General features: G+C 37.4%; 2 protein-coding genes across 13 annotated transcripts in view; one reads left to right on the forward strand and one right to left on the reverse strand.

The window, feature by feature from the left end:
* Window positions 1–23,534, reverse strand: part of fndc1 (fibronectin type III domain containing 1) — a 36,529-nt gene extending 12,995 nt beyond the window's left edge. For 2 of the 3 annotated variants that reach the window (XM_077711318.1, XM_077711319.1), the window contains exons 1-9: window positions 23,443–23,534; window positions 21,158–21,209; window positions 20,809–20,907; window positions 14,145–14,229; window positions 9,249–9,374; window positions 4,742–4,931; window positions 2,315–2,509; window positions 1,528–1,596; window positions 136–387 (exon numbers count right to left, since the gene is read on the reverse strand). In XM_077711318.1, coding sequence (XP_077567444.1) covers window positions 136–387; window positions 1,528–1,596; window positions 2,315–2,509; window positions 4,742–4,931; window positions 9,249–9,254 — 712 coding nt within the window. In that variant the 5' untranslated portion in view covers window positions 9,255–9,374; window positions 14,145–14,229; window positions 20,809–20,907; window positions 21,158–21,209; window positions 23,443–23,534. Of the gene's footprint in view, window positions 1–135; window positions 388–1,527; window positions 1,597–2,314; window positions 2,510–4,741; window positions 4,932–9,248; window positions 9,375–14,144; window positions 14,230–20,808; window positions 20,908–21,157; window positions 21,210–23,442 lie in introns of those variants that run through there. The other variant, XM_077711320.1, reaches the window with a different exon arrangement.
* The window catches only part of otofa (otoferlin a), a 31,770-nt gene continuing 14,710 nt past the window's right edge, over window positions 7,181–24,240 (forward strand). For 9 of the 10 annotated variants that reach the window (XM_077711315.1, XM_077711310.1, XM_077711308.1 and 6 more), the window contains exons 1-4: window positions 19,207–19,400; window positions 23,197–23,267; window positions 23,448–23,574; window positions 23,651–23,705. In XM_077711315.1, the coding sequence (XP_077567441.1) occupies window positions 19,234–19,400; window positions 23,197–23,267; window positions 23,448–23,574; window positions 23,651–23,705 (420 nt within the window). In that variant the 5' untranslated portion in view covers window positions 19,207–19,233. Of the gene's footprint in view, window positions 7,535–11,232; window positions 11,292–15,822; window positions 15,912–17,773; window positions 17,874–19,200; window positions 19,401–23,196; window positions 23,268–23,447; window positions 23,575–23,650; window positions 23,706–24,240 lie in introns of those variants that run through there. The other variant, XM_077711314.1, reaches the window with a different exon arrangement.

Raw genomic sequence — 24,240 nt, forward strand, 5'->3', positions numbered from 1 at the left:
CACTATTGATACTAAAGATTGAACAGAAAAAAATGCAACCATTATATTCATGTCAAAGTATTCTACATGTAGCTAAATTCCTCAAAACTAATGCTTTATTTTCAATTTTGCATTGTAAAAGTTGGGTCATCTTACTTAATTTGCGTAAGTTACGGTTCCTCTGGTCCGACTGAGGCTTGGTATGATGTTGGTGTCTCGTCTCCGTTGGAGTTGTTCTTGTTAAGAAGCTTCTTTCAGGCTGCCGGGGACCTGTGGAGGACTGTGGGGCCCTTCTCCTGTATGTCCGGGGGCTAGAGGCACTTGAACGGTTAGCTGTTCTGTTCACCCGGGCGGCACGCCTCAATGTGGTTTGATTTCTGGTAGCAGGATATGCTGACCTGACTGGTCCTAGAAAGGGAAACATATATTTTTAGAGTCCTGTTCACTTTTGATCATTGCCATTTGTACATTTTCTATGGTGTATTTAAAGTTTAGGGCAATACTTTATAGAGCCTTACTTGGGGGCTGTAAAAGGTTGAGTATGGGGGTGTATATCAAGTATTTCACTATAATGGTTTTGTAAAAAGAATACACCAAATTCAGCTTTAAAGGATGTGGGGCATATTTTCTTTGCTTTTCCACTCACCTGCCTGAACTTGGTTTTGAGTTCAAAAATGCATTACAGGTCATTGAGCTCCATTTGAAGCTCAGGAGTGATGACTGACTGCTGTGAAAATGGCTCTACCCTTAGGGTACTTTACCACTGAGGCTATTCCCCCAAACGTAAAGGTGTTATATTACACTTTTATGATCACAATTTATGATGGTTAGAGTTGTTTTTAATAATTTGGTCACATTTTTTAGTTATAGTCTTGATTATTATTATTATTTTTTTTTTACAAGGGAAACTGAATTTCTCCTTGAATCCCAGCATAAAAATCCAACCCCATTTGGTCTTGATAGGACCACTTCTAATTTTTATACATTTAGAAAAACCACTCCTGAACCATGTTTCCCCCGAGAAACAAAGCCAGTGCATAGTTTGGCATAAGTCACCTTCTGCAAAACTAGCAATTCCAAATTGCTCTCTGTCTGTTATTTCCAGGCAGAGGCTCACAGTGCCGTTTGACAAGTGGACTCCAAAGTAGACATGAATACTGAATCAAAGAAGTGGTCTGGTAATCTCTAATGTTTGTGCAAAAAGGGAAATGGCTCTAGTGGGGGATGAGTTGTAAAAGCAGATGAATGTCTGTCTAGAGCAGAAAGTTGGCAGGAAGGGTGAAAGCTGGGTCAGCTGGAGAAGCAAGTGGATGCCGAAGAGGTGTGGGAGCAAGTTAAGAAGAAGGGAAGAAGGGAAGCCAAGAAAAGAAGATGGTGACGTGTCTTGAGGGTACAGTGTCAAAGTAATTTGACATGCTTTTCCATATGGCAAGAGATTCCCCAGTGATAAATGTGTGATGATGTAATAAAATGATACTTTTTGATTATTCTATTAGTGTTTTAATGACATACACACAGTATAAGTAAATCTATTTTAACAGGTAATACCTGTTGATGTGTTGGTCACAGGTGCGCCACTCAGTACAGCAAAGCCATCAAGTTTTACCCATTCGGGATCTACAAAAACATAACAAATATATAATTATATTTATTCTCCTAAAAGAAATTTAAGTTTACAATAACTTTGTGATACATTCATCTTTTGGATGCCACTAACTTTTGCTCTCATCAATCCTTCAACTTTCCCTTATAACAAGTAGTTTTTTGGGGAAAATTCATCACGACTTTGCCTTGTAAAGTGTTTTATTTTCTTTCCACTCCACCTAACCTAATGCCGGTGTTGCCCCTAATAAGTCAAAGGAAATCTGCTTTTGATGCTTCCAACAGTAGCAGTCCAGACACATTTATGATGCAAAGGCTAGCAGTGCGCGTTATTTACGACGCCACAGAAGAAATAACACAAAATCTCCATTTGCAAGGACTTTTTTTTCTTTTGGGAAAGGCTCTATGTACTCCAGACATATGGCTAAAGGGTTTTTTAAAATGGCAGGATTACTACAGTAAACTTTGGATATGTAGGAAATCTACTCATTCCATACATTATTAACACATCTAAATCATTGTGTGGGAGGTAAGTTTTCTTCTTTTAACTTTACATGGTCCATATAATAATGAGCCATTTTACATGACTCATTACTTTAAAATTGAAAAGACATGACATTACATGATTTTCCCCATGTAATATCTCAAGGAAACTTTGCCTAAATATACTTTTTCTGCACTTGAATACCTACAGGATGGATGTCTGTGTCATTCAAAACATTGACTATCTTACCCACAGCCTCCACTAAGGGTGAGCGGCTCTCCTTGCCCAATCTGGTGTAGCGATGATTCCTCAACGGCTTGTTTGAAGCGGCGGCGAATCGCTCGACAGGTCGTCCATCGAGATGAATAGGAGGCTCCCAGCTTTCTCTCAGGCTCCTCGCCATAGAAGTCGGTTTCCCGTTATGAGTCCGCTGAGGCTTCTCCGCTGGAATGCAAGATTGGAGGCATTTCTAACTTGCATTCAAAGCCATTTACACATTTCAGAAACCCCAAAAATAACAGTGGAACACCAGATAAAAGGATATACATTTATATATGAAACCTTAGGAGCTTTAAATATAAAAGGAGACGTGAAAAACACACCCATGTGGTAAGGCTTTTACGAGAAAACCTTTCACCTTGCCACAAAAATCCAACAAGTGCGCTCTTAACCCCAATAAATGGCCTCAAATTAGTGAGCTAGGGCCAGCTGTGAAGACCATTTGTGTAAATGTCAGCCACAAAGTTACACTTTGGTCACACCTGTTAACGCATTCCATATGCTACCTTATATGGGCGTTGTCGATGAGACATAATCCGCTCCTTGATGTATTTTCTTGGGGGTTTTAAGGTTCCATCTTGGCGTCTTAACACGCCAAAGGCTTTGGGATTCCTCCCCGCATCTCTCGGCCTTCCCTCACCCTCGACCCTAGATGAACGCATTCAACTCTGGCGGCTGCCTCGATTTCAACTGCTTGCCGATGAAGATGGATTTTTCGCCCTTCGGCATATTTACAACGGTACATCAATCAAGGCAAAATCAGAAGGCCAGCTTTTATTTCACTTTAAATAGGACATTTAGGAAAAGAAAAGCCTCAGCTTAGAGTGGTTTATCAATGGGGAAGTCTTCAAACTAAACATAGGCATTGTTATCAGGCAAGCATATAACATAATTACAAATAATTACTAAAAAACAAGCACTTCTTCACCCAAGCATACTAACAGGCTACAAACCTACAAGCACAATGAATCTCCAATAATGTATTAATTAATCAGAGGGGATACAAAGAACACTTGTGTAATTTTAAGAGAATGTGTCATACTTGTAAGAACATCAATGTCAAAATAATGACTATATTGTCATGACTTCTAAAGAGAACATCCATGTGAAATGTTCCACCAACTTGGCTGCAATGTATAATGACATTATCATTGTCGTAATGACATTTTTGCATGTTTGTGGTCTATACTGCACTTGTTCAATTGACTAGAACGCTGCCTTGGCTTGACACTATGACATAAGACATGTCACTACCAGGAATTGGGGCCGCCATTCCACTCACAGGTGGTCGGCGGTCTTCAGACTCACTAGAGGAAAGACATTTTGAGCACTGTCTGCTCCTTCTGACAGCAGCACTTTCCCCATCAAAACACAATTGAAGCCTCTCAATGTCCTCAACGCTAAATGATTCCTGCAGAATTCCAAGATGTGAATTGGGGGGTAAGGAAATTAAATTCCACTGGCTTGCAAGGACATGATCGCCTCCCCCAATTCTTCTGCGTCTCATTTACTCTCCCACTTTGCAAGAGGAGGTGCGGTGACATTATCCAAATACACTGTGCCTCTGTTCTATCGTTGCCAAGGTGTTCAGATACACCCGCCGGCCCGTTTTCATTCAATAATTTTGACACATTTAACACTGACAAGTCAATGGGATGTGAATAGAGAAAATACATGAACAACATTCACAAGTCCCTTAACAACTACTGTAAAAACGCCCTAGAGGATGCTTGTAACTGACCTGCGATTACATTAAAGAGCTCCCCCAAGAGAGTGAACTTTAAGTAAGTGGCTAAACAGGCCAAGAAAAAAAGGGAGGGGTGCACGAGAGTTGAAGTTCAACACCAAGTGGTGAATGAGTGAAGAGGAATGTAAACTTGGAAAAGTGCTCCTTGGTCATCTTTCCAAGTCGGCTGCTTTTGACATTTCTTTTCTCATGACTGATCATTTGAAGGATATTTTTGCAATCAATCATAAGATTGGAGATACCAAAGCAGTGTGTCCAGTTGCGTTCCAAGAGATTAAAGTGAGAAATATTCTACAGGAAGGAATGTAATTTACAAATAGATACAATTTTAGTTATGGGAAATAAAGGGTTAAGGTCTCAAATCTTACATCTGACTATTTGAAACTTTGTTAGGAATATCATCCTGAAAATGTCTGACTTCCAAACAAACCCATTTGAGTTTTGAAATAGTACGATTTGGACAAACTGAATAAAAACATTAAAACAACCAAACGTATCTAACTACTGCTCCACTTTCAATTTTTTTCCCCTTAGGTAACCCAGGCAGTATCATAGTGCAATAACAATCCCATAACTACCCATTTAAACATTCTGCACACTTTCATGCATTTCAGCCAAAATAACATGCATTCAAATAAAAACTTATGTACCTGCCCATCCGCGTCCAGGTGTGCAGAAAGCGACAAAGAAGGCCAAGAGCGTGCTACGTGCGCACAGAGCCATGGTGCGTATGGCGCACACTTGCACAGAGGCGCACCAGCCAGGCGCAGAGGGGCTGGGATTCAATGACCCCCCTCCTCTTTTTTTCCTTCTTCTTCTCTCTCTTAGTCTCTCCACGCACTGGGGAAAAAATATAGACACTTTAGAGTCATTTGCAGCACCTTTAGGACCCCGATGCTCTAATTTAAGGATGCATAATCGGGACTCATCAGTTGAGACAACGTTATTTTGAGGCAAACTTTCTCTTCCACTAGATGGTGATCTTAGCTGTACTTTTTTGGTTGGGGAATTTCATTATTATACTTCAATTTCATTGACAATATTAACTGATTTGTGATAAAATTGATTGTTACCCCTTGCAGTTTAAGTGGGTTATATGACTTACCCAGAGGGAGTAAACAAAAATGGACAGAAACTGATAATCAGCAATTATGACATAAATTAATTCACTTATCTTTACTAAAGCTATTTTTTTTTAAATCAATACATTGCAAATACCACTCACTCCAAGCCTCATTTACTGTAGTATGTTACAATTTGGAGTATTCACTTTAAGTCTAGCCCAACACTCCCCTCTGTTGGTATGGTTTATCTGCACAATGAAACTGCTCATAAAATAATGAACACATATTTTATTAAGAGTCAGTCTTCCAGTATGATGCAGTGCGGCTTTACACAGCAATAGTGATGATCTTGTTACCACTGTGATTCAGTCAGCATTACATCTAATCTCAGTACATAAAAGCAGAAATTTGATCGTTGTAATGACTACACTAGTGTCCCTAATATTGAGTCCCCTCTGTAACAGCCACAAACATTCTCACTGCTTGTATCAAAGTATTTAATACTTTCACTGCACCTATCAACTCTCAAGTCTAATGAATAATCCAATACAAGCATCTTGTCTCAAGCCTCAAGTATCTCCAACCAATCCCCCCTTTAATTTGATGAATTTTCACTAACTAATATACAGACCTTAATTGCGCTTCATAATTTAGTCCTGCCTCAGGCCAACAAAGTTATGTTTTATGGCCATTTGTTCATATGCCAGCGGCCTTGATTACATAAAAACTGTTCTATTTCATCAAATGTTACAGCATGAGCCAACAAACTAATGAAATATGTTGTTCCAGATACACTAATTGATTCTAATTAATTTAGTAACAGGACTGATGCCATGATATGCAGGACGCATGTCTTTATGAATGCTTGAGGGCGCTAGTTCGTAACATATCATGCACAACTGGAGAACAGGATACCAAAGTACACAATTAAACCCTTAAATGCACACACTTGATGCTAAATTTATGTCAAGAGCGTGAAGAGCCAAGAGTTCAGTGGACAAGAATTGCCTGATTTTACTCCAGCATGACCAGGACTATCCTTGATAGAAAAAAAAAGCGGGAAATTGGTTGCTAAGTAACTGGTCAGCATCTGTCCTGAGGACTTAATTCTTCATTCTCTTTTTGGAGCAGCTCTGCTCTTTTATTAAATATAAAAGCACTCATTTTTAAGGCCAAGTATGTAAGAGTGTCTCCATGTAGTAGAGATAGTTGCACAAAGTTGTACTAACACTATTGAACATGGCAACTTCATTATTCGGTTATTTTATCGATGTATCTATCATCCAATGTATTTGGACCACACCTTCCAGTCAAAATTGGACAGGTATTGCCGTTAATGGCACTGAAATCTGAAGCTTTTATAGACAGTCTTCCCAGTTTAAATGAATTGGACGTCTATAGCCAACAATGGCATACAATAAATTAAATACTATGGGGAAAAATACACATTAGGTTTATATTTGGCTTCTTAACCAGTCTATTTCTGATTGTATACGTATTCTTTTTAAATGTCATTTATTTACTTCTTAGCATTGTCGCATATTATAAGAAAAAATAATTCAACATAATACACTGATTGTTTATAAGAAAAGTCAGGGTTTCTTGCAAAAGGTTAAAGGTCAATGTAAAAATGTCCACTTGTTCTATAAATGACTAAATGTATAAAGTGCTAACTTTTGAAAAGCCAACCAGCTTTGTATGCTTTCCTAATAACAATTGGAGAAATGCGTATACACAAATGAATCCATCAATCACAGTAATTTGATGTAAGAGAGCGCAAGTAAGAATACATGCAATAGGTCAACGCCATCATTGATATCGCCATGCATTTATCAAGTGACTGATTTTAGTGCATAGTCAACAAACCAAAAGTGTAAGAACCTTATTATTTTGGATTTGGACATCTGGCAATGTATCTTCATTGCATTAACAAATGGTGTCGTGCTAAAATGACACAAAGGATTGAACTGCTGGTTTACAGTAGCGCACACACTCCAGATACGCCAAGCCCCTCCTGCCCTCACCCAAGCAGTGAGGAGACGCATGCTGCAGCCTGTGCAGTCAACTCTCATCTTTTGCCGCGCGGCTCTATAAAATCGCAAGACAAAGGGAAATAAAATAAGAAGAAGAATAATAGAATTTGAATGCAGCGCCCATGGAAAAGGATTTAGGATCGTGGAGGATCTACGCGGGAGGAGAGGCTCGCTTTCATCTCAATAGCGGAGAGCAAAAAGCAGCAGGTTCAAGTTTGATCGTGTGGAGGAGTGACATCTTACTCCCCCAGCCCCGCTGGACTCATGATGGCCCTCACGGTTCACCTCAAGTCGGTCGCCAACCTCCGGGGGAAAGGTGACCGCATCGCCAAAGTCACGTTTCGAGGTAGGCGTTAACTTTGGTGCAAGTTGACAGCTATTTAGTAGCAGATCAAATTCGATGTTTAGAGGGAACTGCATGCAAATGACAGGTTCATGTGCATTTCTATTTTTTTTTTCATTAAACATTAATAATCAGGAAGTTGTGATTGGACTTTGTGGGTGTGTTTTTGAGGGAGTTGAAAGCTCAGCAGTAAAAAACAATAAATAATCAAAATGTGGACAGCTTGATGGAGTTGAGTTGTAGTTATAATCTCTGCCTATTATTTTTATTGTAAAAAAATATACAGAGATTTGGTTTCCCCAAGTTTACTACAATTCAATTTTATGAGCAGTTCTTATTTTTAATTTAGGTTGTGTTTGTGAGCGAGCTGTTTTTTTTTTCTTGTGTTTTTATTTATCTCCCGGTAACAATCTGGTATAAATGCTCTGCTGGAAGTATTGATTGAAGTTTCCGACAGGCGTTCTAATAAAATTGCGAAAAGATATGACACTTGACGATTGTACTTTTTTTTTTTTTAATATTTGGTGTCATTTTTTTATTAGCTGTCTCAAAAATGTAGTCATCTTTGACTACAAAAAAAGAGCAAGTGTCAAATGGAACACACTAATCCTGATTTATCTGCTTTTCTTGAAGACTTAATTCCACAAAATATTTAAAAATGAGATTTTGGCTGTCCACGAGCTTTCCAAAAGTGACAGTTGATTATATTTTGCAACAAAATCCCATTGGAGTAAATTGACAATCATAAAATATGAGAAAATAGTCATTTTGCATGTTTGAATCATAACAACCATGCATTCAAATGGGGGTATGTTCCTTTAGCTGCTTTATCAGTGCTTATCTAATGTTAAACAAAAAGTGAACGTTTTTGAGGTGGGACTTCATTCCTAATCAATTTCCCAAATTGGAGAGAATAGAGACATCATGTTTAAATTTTACATTGTGCAAAAAGCATCAAGTATTATTGGAATGGCCAAATAAGTGTATATTATGAGACTCATTCTCAACAGTCAGGGTTTCCATGCTCCCAAGCTCAACTAATTCTTATCATGTAAAAACAGTCTCCTGTTAAAAGCCCTTTACTGTTTGTTTTGACAGGCAACCTCTTCTTTCATCCGTGTTTCTCACTGGAATAACAGCCATCAACAAAACGTGTGTGTCAGAGAACTTTCGACAAGCAATTAGTCTTGTGGTTAAAGACAGGCGACTCTGTATCTGATTGGATGATTAGCCTCAGCATAAGTATTGTTTAGAATGTGACAAGGCCACCTTCCCTTTCCTTTTTCCTGCTTATGTGTGTTTTTGTGCAAAAAGGATGAAGGGGTTATTTTGGCGTGAATTGGGCTGCAGCAAACTCACACAGTTCACGACAATAAATGCAGCATGTCAGCCGAGTTAAAAGTGGTCTTGATCAAGCGAGCAGTTTTCTCCGGTTCGGTTGCTTTTCAGTTAAAAAAAAATAATGTTGTTGTTGTGTTCTACCACCCAATTCTGATCCTGACAAAATCCTCATCATGGACCCATGAATGTGAAAGAAATATTGCCATCTTGAAATTGATTTTCTCATTTTTTCCTGATCATTATTCGTAATTAATTTGCAAGAATTAGAAAGTTTCCCCTCTAGCGACTTCAGTATTTTTTCAATTCTCAGATGCATTCTTGTGAAAAATAGATGAACGGACATAAATTATGGTAGAAAATGAACAGTAGTACCTACTTGCATGCATGACTCAGCCTCCGCAATTGAGCGTTTCCCTGAAGGCTGTCAGTCGATTTTCCCCATGTGCTTTTTTAACCACATGGTTTGAAGGGGAAGAACCTCGAGCAGGAAGCCACGTCCAAGCTGAAAATCAAATGTGACAATTTCAGATAAGCCATACTTAATCATGGTCATATTATTTCAAAAAGAATGTCAGATGCTAAGCCCTTTGCACATCTGAGTCATTGACAGGGAATGAGTTAACAGTGTATTGGTAAGTCTTGACTCGTCAGATTATTTGATAAGAGACCCATTTTGGGTGAAGCAGGCTTTGCTGGGTTAATTGATTCTAAGGCAGACTTTGATGAGCCCACCATCTCAATTCTTCAATTGTTCATGCTTTTGCTCAGCAGCCACTTTGTTGCCTGCCAGAAACGACTGTAAAAAGTGTCGTTAATTGCATAACTGCTCAAGATAAGACTTCAAACAGTATAATTTGGCACTTGGAAAGCATTGAATACAGCAGGGTTCTCCAAACTACGGCCCGCTACACAACCTAAATGTACCAAGCTTGTTTTTGGAACGTGGGAGGAAACCAGAGTACCTGGAGAAAACCCTGGATAAAGTGCAAACTGGACTGACCTATATTTGAACCCAGGACACCATAACTGCGAGGCCAACGTGCTTAAATTCTAATAAAGTCATTATGAAAGCAAGTTTTTAGTTTAGTTCTAAACAGAGTACCTTATATAAGCCTTATTCCATCTACTCTCACAAACCCACGCCTCAGTGGAATTAAAAGAAAAAGGAAAAAACAGGATAGGCAGCAGAGCTTCTGTTTTGAATAATGTAGGAGGACGGGTAACATCCTCTCTAGCATCAAGTACTGTTTATTTAAAAAAAATGAAATGTAGAAAAAAAATGCATTTGCAAGACATGGATTTTTGTGATCTGCATTAAAAAAATGCCTTACAAAGCAATTTCAAATCAAAAGACAAACTCAAAGTATTGCAAGAACACTCAAAATAGATTATGTATTATATATGTTTGTACAATTTTCCCAACACTAGCATACCTTAATCATATCTGATATACATGTATTATTATAAATGGTTACCTCACTGGGTAATAAGTGCAAAACCTGTTGCATGCAGACATTATAGAAATCATGTCTTCATATCTTTATTATTAAATGTATGTCAGTGTAAACAGAAGCTCGTCTCTCTGCGCTCGAATACGCAACACCTGCACAAAGCAAACCACGGTACAAAGACAATTGTACCCACACACCCGCCGCCATTCATCAACAACACAAAACGACCAGGTGCAGCCAGCACCACTAAATCGCATGACAGCGACCAATTATCTGCTCACAACTTTATGTAAACACTGACTGGACACTACAATGTCATATGATAAATAAACTAGTTAATCATTAATTATTATTAAATATTAATATATCATTAATTTTCTCCATTCCATAGTAAGTCAAATACTATATGATAAAATAATAACAGATCATATCCATCAAATGACATGACCCAATTTACAATCATATGATTGGATCGGATACCAGACTGGACATCTTATAATTCATGTCTATTAGTTCTAATTGATGTGTAGTATATTAAAAAAAAAGTCTACAAACCCTGATTTAAATGTGTAGTTTTGTGACCCCGAGAACTAAACTACTAAATAATTTGAATCATTCAAAGTACAAACAGTTTAGGTCATATTAATAGTGCAAAAAGATTTTAAATGATTTATCTGATCTGGGAATTTAGGCATGGTCCTACTGACTTTTTTTTTAGAAGTACAGAAAAAGCAACCTACTTAAACGAGTGACTTGTTTTAACTGAATGACGAGCTTGTCCTACAGGATAGATAAGACTAAAAAAAAGATGGCTCGTTATTAGCATATAATTCGCCCCACCCCTCTTTGGGGGCTATGAAATTATTCCAATCGTGAACCTGATGTCTTGATTCATCTTTACTTTTACAGGGTTGCCATTCTACAGCCGTGTGGCGGCCAACTGTGAGGATGTGGCTCATTTCAATCAGGTCGGTATGTTTTAAATACTTTTGATTAAGACAACTGGGGAACTTGGATTTATACATTCACATACAAAGTGATTTTGTTTCCAGGATAAACTCCAAGCATAATAAAATTCCGGTAAATAGATTCTTGCACTGTAATTAATGACGCAATTCAATGAGGTTTACCAAAGGGACAATTTTCGCTGATTATACCACAATTGAATCTTGGGAAGAAGTGCGTGGGGCGTTATTAGATTGGAGCAAGACTTGCAAACAAGGTGATAAGGAAAATGAAACAAATGAACATTTCCAAGCCATATATAGCCTTTCAACTATAATTGATGTGGAAATTGTAATATCAGAGGAACAATATTATTATCAATAACGCTGAAATGAGCAGGATTTCACCTGAGGACTATCGTCTGCCCCTGGTGGGTGATTTTTTTCTAGCATGATGTGAAAATATGGCTCACAACTGGGTTTTATCACAAAAAAAGTAACTAGAAAATGTATTCGTCAGCCGCAACTCATAAGCAGTGTCATTCCCGAAAGCCTGATGGTTCCCAATACATTCCTATAATGGCCCAATGGGTAAAAAAAACAAAAATAACAAATGGCAGAAACACGTCAGAAATATCTGCCGTGACAGTCTTCCTTGCATGACCCAAGTGCCTATCACTGATTTGTGTTGACAACCTCATTTGTTGCTGTGTGCCGGGGAGGTCATTAGCATCACTCAGCATCAATAGAATGTCCAGGGGAACAACTTCAAATGGCCTCTGCGACCTTGTGTGTGTATATATACAAGTGTGTATGTGAGTGTGGTTATGCTGGTGCCAGAGCATCTCCGTATGAATATATGAATTGCCCCCCTGGCCTGTCTCTTTGCACAGAAATACTGAAATGTGGCCTTATCTGTAGCAACACTTGCATGGCTCAGTAAGCTGAATCCGGTCCTGGTGTTGAGGGACCATTAGCATAGAGCAGTGAGTCTTGTTGCTTTATGCATGGTCTAGCAAAAATGCCTTTGAACTAGTATGCCGATTGCCTGGATGGGGAATGTGCATTCATTATTCATCCAATGGTTGAGATTTAGCTTTTAGCTATGGCACACTAGTGCCTCGCCCTCACTAGTTAGACAGAAGTAGAGCAGGGAACGTTGATGCCTGCAAGTAGTGGGAAGTTTGGGTGCTTGGCTGCAATGCAGCGTTGTGATGTGTGTTTAATATGATGTGTGCGTGGGGTGGGGAAGACCAAAACAAAGGTAGCAAAAGACAGCAAGATATTATGCAAGAAAGATGCATAATTGTCATTTCGCCATGAATGAGCAGGCAGCTGCTAGAGTTTAACTTTTAAATAATAAGATGGGAATTATGTAACTAAACTTGGGTTTTGTATATTTTTGGATTTACATCGTATGTGTCAACTGGAATTTGTCATACACCACTACAGGCACTTTCCAATATGGACACAATTCAAAAATTGTGATTAATTAAATACTAGTATTGAAATAAATTCTGATAAATAATATGTGCTAAACATTATTTGCATGCTTCTGATTAGAGTGTCATACTTACGAACATAAATTAATTTAATGAAAAATGTCCTTGGGTGGACCTAATAAATCTAACTAAATAAACCTAAAAAATCTAACCAAAAGCTTATACATTGACATGATTTACTGAATCACATATAATGTAATCTGTCATGAGCGTCATTTATTTTATTATGACAGACTTAAGAGACTGTCATAATAAGTATAATTTAAAAAAGGATAACCAATACGGGTTCAAAAAAGAGGCTCTATAATCAATATACAAAATTATTTATATATTCATTATACTAGCTAACCTTATAGTAGTTGCAAAAAGAATAAGTACATTGTATAACCAATCATTTATAATCTACATCAGTTTACAGACCCTAGTCTCCTGTGTAAGGAATTCTGTTCCTTCTCAAAGTGTCCTCAATAAATGATGATTCCAGAAGAATATTTTCACTAACAGTCCAGGGTCATAAAAGACGCAGACTGCAAATATAAATGCAGCCAAAACAAGTAAAGAGGAACTGAGTAATGCGTCGGAAATTAAACTGGGAAAATAAACTTTATGCCGAAGCTGTGTCAGTAATACAGTTTGCATCCATATGCATTAGCTTGGACTTGCTCTGCTTTAATAAGCCCCACTCAGCTGAAACAAGACGGCAAACTTAAGAGTGTGGGGGCACAACATTATTCTCGTGAAGGGAGGAATTCCGTTTCAGCAGATTTTAGTTTTAAATAAAATATTTGGTTGTCCCCTAAAGGCAGTGCAGGTATTGATTTTTTGGGATTCTGTTTTTTTACCTCAAGCAATTTGCAGTCCTGAGAAGCAAAAATAGCATCCTCTGGTGAATGGTATTATAGTTCCCGTTTTTCTGGTGTTTGGCTACAATTTGCTACTTTATTTGTTATTTACCTGATAAATAGTGTCTAGAGGGATTGTTACAAATACAACTGACAATATGGATCGAGGGTTATGGAATTAAGAAAAAGATCATCTACCACATAATGAAGTTACTTATAATAAAGCCAATATTCTGACTTCACAGGCTATTTATCTGATGAGGAAGTTTCTCATTAGAACAGTTCATGCATCATAAAAAATATCTTCAGAAAAACACTGTTACGTTGCTTTTTTAAATTATTATTATCACATCTCCTGCTCTTTCCCAATAATATGGTGTAATAAAATGCCTTCATTAAAGTGCCTAATAAAATGCAATTTCTCGACCTTCCTAATCTGACTTCTACTTTGTATTGTTTTATACAACTTTTAACTTTCCCACATAAAGTCTTTTGGACTACCTCTACATCAGAGTATATATTCTTCTCCTTACCTCAAAGTCTTGTCTTGCAACTTTTATCCTTTAAGAAGACACCAACAGAGAATTGTCTTCACGTTCAAAAGATGTCATCCCTCACCTATGCAGATAAAATGCAAGGTTATTTTATGTATAAAATCCTACTGTTCAAAGAGTTGTCACGCAAGCCCATTCGTATTATAGAGGAGTTTTCATGCTCTGTATCCAAGGCAACAAAAATTAAAGGATTACACGGTCATCACAGAATTGCAGCTCTGTATGGCAGAAGTAAAAGAAAGCATCTCTTCATTTTTGTGCAGTTACCCGCTGCGATAGTACGCAGTGGACTAAAGGCTTTTTGTATATGAAGAGTCACTTTTAATGAGCCAATTAGACTGTCCGTCATACAGTACGGGCACTGGAGGTGAATCTTGAAAAGGTAATGAGCGAGTTCCCCTAAAAAAAAACAACTGTTTTTGCCAACATTGCATTAAAATCATTAAATAGTCTTTTCCTATTGAGAGTAACAGCTGCCAGCCCAATTAAAACAGATTTAACCTCCATCACCGCCTGCCATTGAGGTAAAGACTGCCAATATTTTACATGTTGTTTTTATGTATTGGATTTTGGTCCCTGTATGTGTTTAGAAGTGAGTGAGTTAATGTCTTTATAGTGAGTTTATGGTCAATGACACGTTTTTTTTTGCTCTGGGGAAATTAAGTTTGTCATCCATCGACTTGAGTTGTTGAGCTGAGAAAATCAGGTTTGACTGCTGTTTGTAAGCATTCGGTGTTCAATTTTTGCCACGTGTGTTGTGATGCATGGAACATTATCACTGTGTGCATGTACGTTTTTGGGGTCTAATGCACTGACAGTTGGAGGAACCCCATGATTTGGTTAATGGGATGAACAAAGGACAAATTGATAGCCTGCCTGCAAGCCTGCAGTGTTTTCTTGAACGTGAGACGTATATCAGCAGGAGACTTTTAATGAGTTTTAAATCACATTTTCAACCTTCGCTCCTTCTTCACGGTGTTCTCAGAAATAGAACACTTTGCAGCACAACGGGAAAACCTACTGAAGGATTATATTACCAATGATTTAAAGTCCTAACCTTCTTGTTTTTATGGTATCAATCCAGGAAAGTTTAATTTTGGTAAAGGTGGGATATTTATTGAGTGATGGTGGTTGATGGTGAAATGTGTCCTTCTGTTTGTGTGCATTATTGTTTGTATTATTGTGTCCTTGAGCATGATGGTGGTCAATGGAGCTGTTGGTGTAAATTGGCTGCCTCACTTCTGTCAAACTGCCCCAGGGTAGATGTGGCTACAATAATAGTTTAATGCCACCTAGTGTAGAGTGAATGAATTATGAATTAAAGGGTGCTGTTAAAATTCATTCATTTATTCATATTCAACTCCATTTTTCCTTGTCAGAGTCAAGGGTTGATGTAGTCTATCCCAGCTGACTTGGATCAAAAGATACCAAAGTCAGACTGAAAGAACCACTGCACCATCAGGTGGCCTTTTTAAATATTTTTGAGTTTAAAGGTAACAAAATACACACCCTATGAACGTAAATATGGCTGTAGAAGTCAAATCTTAAAAAATGAGGGGCGGCAGAAATAATGTTTTGTTGAACTGTCTGAAATCAAGTTTAACAGTTCACTTAAGAAGTTTAAAATAACATTTCTTTTAACAATCTGTGTCTTCAGAGCTTTCGGTGGCCAATTGCAAGCACATTAGATGGCAACGAGATGCTGGAGATCCAAGTTTACAATTACAGCAAAGTCTTCAGTAACAGGTAAAGCCGTGTTTATTACACTGTGCACTCAATGGCCATCCTTAGTGGTCATTTTGATATATATTGCCTTGATTCAAAGTTGAAAGCCGCACCAATGTCTTGCTTTTAAGCATCCGCAACTAACTGCAAAATCTGTCGGACAAATCTGGTCACCAAGAATACTCGGGTCCAATAATTGACCATGCTTTAAACATCTGATTTAACACTGCACTATCACCACTATACACTCCTACAATAAATAGGGATTCCGGACTGTAGAATCTCAGAGCTACCTATTCATACTCCTACACACTTCTTTGACAGCGTGTGTCCAATAAGTCCTTCCTCAGCTAAAGACTGGTGACAGGCCTGTCTGACAGATATCCTGCCAGCTTACCAGAAGGACGCTATTAATCCTCACAACATTATTGCCTCAGAGTAGCCAAGGTAGAAACTAGGGAAATAGCCCAAGATATAACGTAAATGTAAACATGTTTTCTACAACATCTACTGCAGAAACACTATCTTCTATTGGTCTCTATATTAATTTCCAGGATTTGGGAAACTACAATGAGAATTGACAGATGATGAGATTGAATGTGCTTTGTCATTATCATCAGCAGCAAAACCACTAGTGTGTCAAATCCAGTGACCACACATTCAATAACAGCAGCACAGCACGCACATATAGAAAGCACTGATGCATGATGCCAGCTATTCCTCGACACCAGTTGTGATTTTATGGCCTTTCCTTTGCTATAGCTGGAGATAATAATGTGTGTTTATCACATTAATGTTCAAGCAGGGACAGTGCAATTTGTACAATAAAGCTCTTTATCCTAGAAAAAGCTCTAAAAAAGGCGAATTAGAAAAAATCTGCTTAAAAGGAACATCCCTGAAAGTGGTTCACACCCAAAAAAGCTAAACAAAACACACAAAAGTTTAAAAAAGAAAGAAAACATAACATTTGATTGCTAGGAATTAATGGGGTACCACCTAAGAGCGTGGACTATATACATTATAACTCTAAATAGTCAATCAGCTAAGGTGCCACCTAAAGTGCAAGCAAGCCACTGACCACACAGTGTGTTTTTCATTTATAACTTATAAGTTTGTGGGATAAAATCACTTTAGGGGGAAACTATTTCTATTATTCAACAGCTCTAATTGGCCAACTCAATGGTGACTAAATCTTTACATGTAGGTTATGTAAGCAGCAAAGCCTTTACTTTATGTTCATTCCTAATTATGCTGTCGGTGACTTGAGGATGAATTGGATTTAAACGACAATGATTTCAGTATAGTTCATTTTAGTATATGCACAACACCAAAAGTATTAATTTATTTAGACACGTGTCTAGAGGGAAATCATGAGATTTGTCTAAAAAGTGCACATTTATGCCAAACATCTTGAAAACTTTGTACAATTATACTATAATATCTTCACTATTTTCCAGCTAAACAGAAACTTGTCACATATCCTTATTAAATATTAATGATGTTTTCCAAAATGTATTAAATATTCTTCAAGTGAATTGGTTTGACTATTTTATGAGTTAATGAGTTTTTTCTTGCTCTAATCCATTTTCTTTTAACACCAAACTTATGTCTAACAACAACAATACAACAATGTTTGCTTATATTTTTAAGTCAGGAGATAAAAGTGGCATTGGCTGTATATTTCTCATTGAATTCTTAATGTGGGCGATAATAACATGTTTACACAATTATTTACTTTATTATCTGCTTTGAATGTGGGTCACAGTAAGTCTTCGGAATTATGGAGGAGACATTTTTTTAGTAAAAATAAATGTGATGGACAATTTTAAGTCTCCAGTGAACCAACCAAGCAACCATATAATCTTGTGCAATCCCTTCTACAGATTAGTGGGGACTTTCTGCATGGTTCTCCAGAAGTTGGCAGAGGAGGGGCACCTCCAAGTAACTGACACACTTATAGATGACAATAACACATCCATAAATGTGAGTCTGGACTATTTTTGTGATTACATAATGAGTTCAATGGCTAGGTTTTAGAAATTAAAGTAATACTTTAGAGATACACTGTCTTTTTGAATGGCCCAAATGAATCAAATGTAGATATTTATTGTTAATATGTTCGTTTGTTCATTTTTAACTACAATCGTATCAATTAGTACATCACATTACATGATCTACATTCTAGTAGCAGTTTAATTTTTTAAAGGTAGAATGTGTATGAGTTTAAGGGGTACACAAATTAAAAAAAAAAAATAATAATAATAATAATTCCTGAGATGTATTCCAAGAGAGAGCAGCTCTTTTGCATGTGATGTTTTCGGGTAAAAATGGATAAGTCTCTTGCCTACAGCAGTTAAATTGTATTGTTGCACTTAACGGTAATTATAGCCATAGAAGAAAACTTTTTTTAAGCGCTCCAACGGATAAAGACTTGGTGTGAAGATGATGGTGGTTGTAAATGAGGCAGGTTTAAGGACTTCCAGCAGTGAGTTGGGATAAAGGAGCTGGACGTGATGTTTTTCAGACGATAACGGGCACAGTGGGAACGCTTTGAGGCTTAACGTGCACACAAGAAGAGGCAACATTAAGAATTCTCAAAATGAATGCGGTGCAGAAACGAAAGCTCAAGGTTAACACTTGCCTGCGCAACTATGCGTTGAAGTGGTTGCTATAGTAACATAAAATAAAAGGAGATTGATTGCCATGTGAGAATAAGAGAAATAAATCTCAGCAATTGAGAGAAAACTTTCACTCAGAGCATATTTTCTTTCTCATCTGTCTTTCTGTTCACAATAAATTGGCTGCAATGGAAATTAAGTACAAGTGAGGAGAAAAATCACCCGTGCACGAGAGACAAATGAAATCCATGGCACTTTTTGACAGGGATTTTGACAAAATTTCCTCCGGGAGGAAGCATGGCGATGATTTACAGAGTTCTCTGAATCCATTTCCCATTATGGCAGCTGTTTTCACACGCAATTAAACGCAATAACTCAGAAATAAAAAATGCGTTTGCCCGAAGGTGGGGTAAATTATGTCTAACTGCAATAGTGGAAGAATAAATGAACTGCTAAATTTAGGGAAATCAATTATATTTAAAGCTTTTTATACATCACTACATAAATAACAGTGATGACGTGTATTGCTGTCAAAAAGGTCTTTTCACTATAAATGTCCTTCTTTTACTAACAACTACAACACTTTCTCTAATTTGGGTAAGTGAGTTAAGGTAATATAAACTCTTCAATACCTGTATTATTAAAATGTGGAGATCATCTTAAATCTAACATTGACTTTCTCTGCTTTTCAGACCAGCGTCACAATAGAAATAAGATATCAATCAATGGATAGCACAGAAGGCACATGGAGTAATGGAGAGCATCTGGATGTTCCTGATGACCGTGATGGGATTTTTACTTTTGAAACAGACAGCTTACTATCAGGGCAAAGCCAACGATCGGGAGCATCGGCGAAAAGATCTCTGCAGGGATCCATACCGACGTTCAGAAAGTGAGTCAACAAACACTATCTTTGTCGATCAGGTTCAAAACTGAATCATTCCAAATGATTTCTGTCTATCCCAACTGACATGAGTACTTTATATTCCCATACTGGCAGTACTGGTTGGTCATTGGAAGGGTTGTTCATGCATTTGGAACATCGTAGAGTTTGTAACGCGCCAAAGCGCAGATCTGTCTTCTGGCAAAGTGCACAACAGAAGGCTTGAGAAAGTTTCCCGTTTTCAAAAGCTAGTCCATGTCTTACAACTGACAGGCAGGCTTATTTAGCTGCGTTATCACCCTTTTCCTAGACTTTCAAGTTGTCCCACATTTAATAAAAAAAAAAAACGCTTTCCTGTTTCTGCGCAGTAAATGCAATTTGACGGTAATTGGACCGGATCCTTGGAACCTTGTAGGCAAAAATAAGGTCACTAAGAGAATGACCTCATCCTAAAGTCATACATTTCTGGGTTTAAAAGCCATCGGGAGCAGAACATGAGGCGAAATTAAGGATTAAGTTCTGCAACACAAGTTGAATTTCCTCTGAAAACTATTATTATGGGCAAAAACTCTTCATTACATTGTAAAAATGTCTTAGTAAAGTTTTTTTACGCTTGTCTTAGCATAAAAAATTCTGCCTAATCGTTCCTATTGCAGTCAATATTTCCTCGAGGTATTTTGTCTATGGTCACAAAAGTTTTTTTCAAGAGTGTATCCTTTAGGAATCACACTTTATCCTACAGAGTACTATATTCAAGTGCAGCTCATAATGCATTCAGTATTTTGTTATCTTCACCCAAAAATTGAAAGGCATTCCACTGTATTTTGCTGGAGGCTACCCTCTCTTCTCCTCCTGTCCCAGTGTGGGCTCTGTGCCTACCGGATGATTTATGACAGTACCTTTAACTATATATTTTTTTTCCTCCTGCACTTCAGTGAGAAATTTCTGCTGGGATTTTGTTATCCCAAGTGTATATATATCGACTACTGTGTGAGTGTGCTATAGGTGGACTGGTGATGCTGCAAAATCATATTTCATTTGAGTTATTTCACGTGAAAAGGCCATAAAATAAAGTTATGTCAGGTCAGGTCATCTTACCATTCATTACTCAAGCTATTTCTAATCAAATATTGTATGGGTTATGTTGTTAAATATGCCATTGTTCATTATTTCTCTTTTGTTGTTATTTTCAGTGATAGGTGATATAAAAATGTGTCAGTAATTTGTCCTTAGTACCAGTGGTGATATTTGGCTGCTGTTGGGGACAGTGACTTAATAAAAACCTGTCATATTTGCTGAATATCATGCATAAACATATTGAATTGAGTAAGCCTGAAAGACACTTTCTTTTCCTATGTGGTTGCTACAGGGACAAAAAAAAATTTATCCAAAGTAAATATAAATTAAATCAACTCACTCATGCACTGTACTTTTTTCCTCCTCTTCTGGCTCATATTGCATGCAGTATGTAAGACTTCTTCGAATTAACTGCACTGCAACACTTGAAATATGAGATCTGGAACACAAGGAGAATTACTACAAAAACTGTGTTGATAAAAGTTACTACCAAAAAAGTACCAAAAAATCCACAAGAAAACAGTGACTCTGAGGCAAACCTGTAATTAAGTCCCAGATATATTTACTGAAGATTAATATATCTCAGAACACTAATGAATGTCTGCCCCATAGTCAGGTAAACGTACCACTACAACATTAATTATCGAGTTTACCTTAAGGCCCCCCAGAATGGAAAATAGGTCACCCACCTGTCAAATGCGTGAGTAATGTTCTGTGCTCTTGCATGTGTGATCTGGATCCCTGTGAACAAAGGAGAGAAAAAAAAACTATCGTCAAAGTCCATTCATTAAGCCCACAGTGCAAAACACACCAATGAATTATTAATTTTGCTGTATTAGTTATATACTGCGCATTGTTAAATTGTATAGTGTAAATTTAAAGGCAGCCATCTGTCTCTTAAAATTAGCAACAAACTTTCCCATGTGGGGTGTACTGTATTGTTATGTTGAGTAATTGAGCCTCAGGTCGTTCATTTCCAAGTGCAAAATACACATGTAACGAGACAACAATTCCCTGCTGTCATTCATAATAAATTTGCAAGCCCCCCCACTCGCATAAATAGAGAATTTTTAACACCAAGCTCACTTCATCAATCCTTGTCAGGGGTGGCACTTAGAGGGGGTGCTGAGCGTGCGTTTGTACCCGGGCCACGGCAAAAATTGTTTCGTAGTGTTAATTAAAATAGCTAATAAATTGGATTTTTACATACTTTATCTGAGCATATTATGCTGACAGGGCATGAATGATATTTGGTGTGTGCAGGAGTGATGTTGAAATTACAATTCTGGGTTTACAAAGTCCCAGTGGAAATTGGACATTCATTTAAATTGTACTGTTTTGGATGATTGACAGTGTCTTTATTAAAGGACACATGATGAAGTGGCAAACCTAGTGGATGTGTTAGTCTACCTTTAATTACTTTTTACTTGTTTGGCATCACATTTTGATGTTTGTTAATGATGATGATTGATGTATTGGCCCACAACATCTTTTAAATGGTAGTTACCACCCACTTTATTTTACTACACATTTATAGTACTTCCTTCATACCCTCCTTCCAAAAGGTCCCTCCCTCCATACTCCTTCCATCCACTTATGGTCCCACCTGCTTCTTTACTTGTATTGGATTTGCAGTTTTTGAAAGATGACAAATAGTTTTGCAAGAAGGATTTATGTTGGTACCTTTGTTGACTAGACTGGGACAAGTGTTCAATTTGGTAGGTATGGCAAGATGCTATATTTCAAAATGTATGATTTTGGGGGGGCATTGTTTTTCTTGAATGACAAAAAAATATCCGGATATTTTTCTCAAGTCAATTTGTACAAATAGTGTGGCTTTTAATGAACTAAACATTAAGTGAATGAAATCTATATTGAAATTTGGACCTTGACGATGTTTATTTTAAGTTGTGGTGGTATTTAGTCTTGCTAGAGTTCAAATGGCACTTGCATTAATTTGCCAATCAGTCAGTTGAAAATGCCATGTTTTCACGGAATGTATATTACCCTTTAATTTATTGTGCTTATGTGCAAGATGAAATTGCCCAAAGGACAAACCCTTCATCATTTTTGATTGCTTCTCTTATAATCTCTACATTATTCCACATTACATCATGAAATATTTCACTATGTGTAGTGAATTACCTGTCAGTAATATATCAAATGTCACTTTTCCCATATATCAATGTAGCCATTGAAAGTTTCCACGGCATTCTTATTTATTAAGATTCACCTTTAACCTGAAAACAGTTTTTAAACTTGAACCATCAAGTTCACTATGAAATTTGTCATTCTGTTTTCCCCATGTGGAATGGGGATAATAACAGAAACAGGACCCAGGTATCGTATGCCCAACTTTGAATGCTTCAGGACGCAAAGGCAAAAGCGCATTCATTAAATCCTGACACGTATCCATATCTGCAGCAAATTGGACAGTCACACTCATTCTGAATTATTAAGGCTGTTCATTGGTGGGCTGTCACTGCTGACATCACACGTCTTTGTATGTGATCGAGACAATACAAATGTGGAGAAACCAGAGACTCTTGTTTTTGGGGGCACTTCAATGTGGTGCTGAATTGTTATGATTGGTTGGGTGGTGTTTAGTTCCCTCTCGGTCAGTGTCAGCCTTGTTGTGGCTTTGGGCCCAGTGATTGAAAGTGACCTTGAAGGGCAATTGTTGGAGAATCAAGATCAAGTTCTTGCTCTTCTGTGACTTCCTTGACAGATCAGGGAAAACAGTGTTTGCAGCTATGAAGCTGGGCAAGATCAGGAGCTCAAAAGATGACCACAAGAAAGGTAAAAAAATGACTCTTGAGCTAAACTAGGCAATTCCTGTATAATTCTGCATCAGGGTATGCATCAAAACTGATCAGCATTAGAACTCCAAATTGTAGTTATTCAGATATATTCTGTTATTATCTCCATCAAATGAGATTGATATAATAATTGTGAATACTTCTACTTTTTGTACCTGAGATGAGCCAGCAGTTCTGGACATGGAAGATCTAGACAAGAAGGCGATACGTCTTGCTGGAATGTTGGAACCGGACGCCATCTCTCTGGCATCTGTCACTGCTGTCACAACAAACATATCCAATAAGAGGTTTCATCTTTTTTCATTTACAATAAAAAACATACTCACTATGAACACAAGAAAAATAAATTTCTCATTGATTTAGGTCCAAACCAGATATTAAGATGGAACCAAGTTCAGGACGGCCAGTGGATTACCAGGTTTGTTTAACTTGTCAGTTCTTGATCTTAAAAAAAAAAAAAAAAACGTATACAGCATATCTGTTTTATCATATGTTTGGGGAAATAGTGTTTCTATAGAGTAAAAATTGGCCCGACTTGTGCAGATATCTGTGCTAATGGTACCTTTAGTCAAAAAACAATTGTATTATACAGACTAGTGATCAGTGTCAATTTTTCCATTTGGTTTTGTTACGCACGAGTCCAACAATGAATAAAAGAAAGAACATTAAACTTAATAAGCTGTAGGAGAGCCCTAAAGTAAATGCATAAAATCATCCACTCTACTCGGTTTTGTTGTGTTGAAATAGGACCTGAAAATATGCATCACATGAAAAAAAGTGAGATGACAAACAGTTGCATGCAATTTCATGTTTTAGTGAAAGCAATAGATGTTCTGTATCCCTCCCAGCCTTTATGTCTGCTTGTAATCTCATGTAAAGGTTAATAATACCACAGAGATACCTTAAGCACATAATGGCTTTATCGAAATGTTGTATTAGTTTAGCGCTTGGAG

The sequence above is a fragment of the Stigmatopora nigra genome, unplaced genomic scaffold (assembly GCF_051989575.1).
Source record: "Stigmatopora nigra isolate UIUO_SnigA unplaced genomic scaffold, RoL_Snig_1.1 HiC_scaffold_25, whole genome shotgun sequence".
Taxonomy (NCBI): Eukaryota; Metazoa; Chordata; class Actinopteri; order Syngnathiformes; family Syngnathidae; genus Stigmatopora; species Stigmatopora nigra.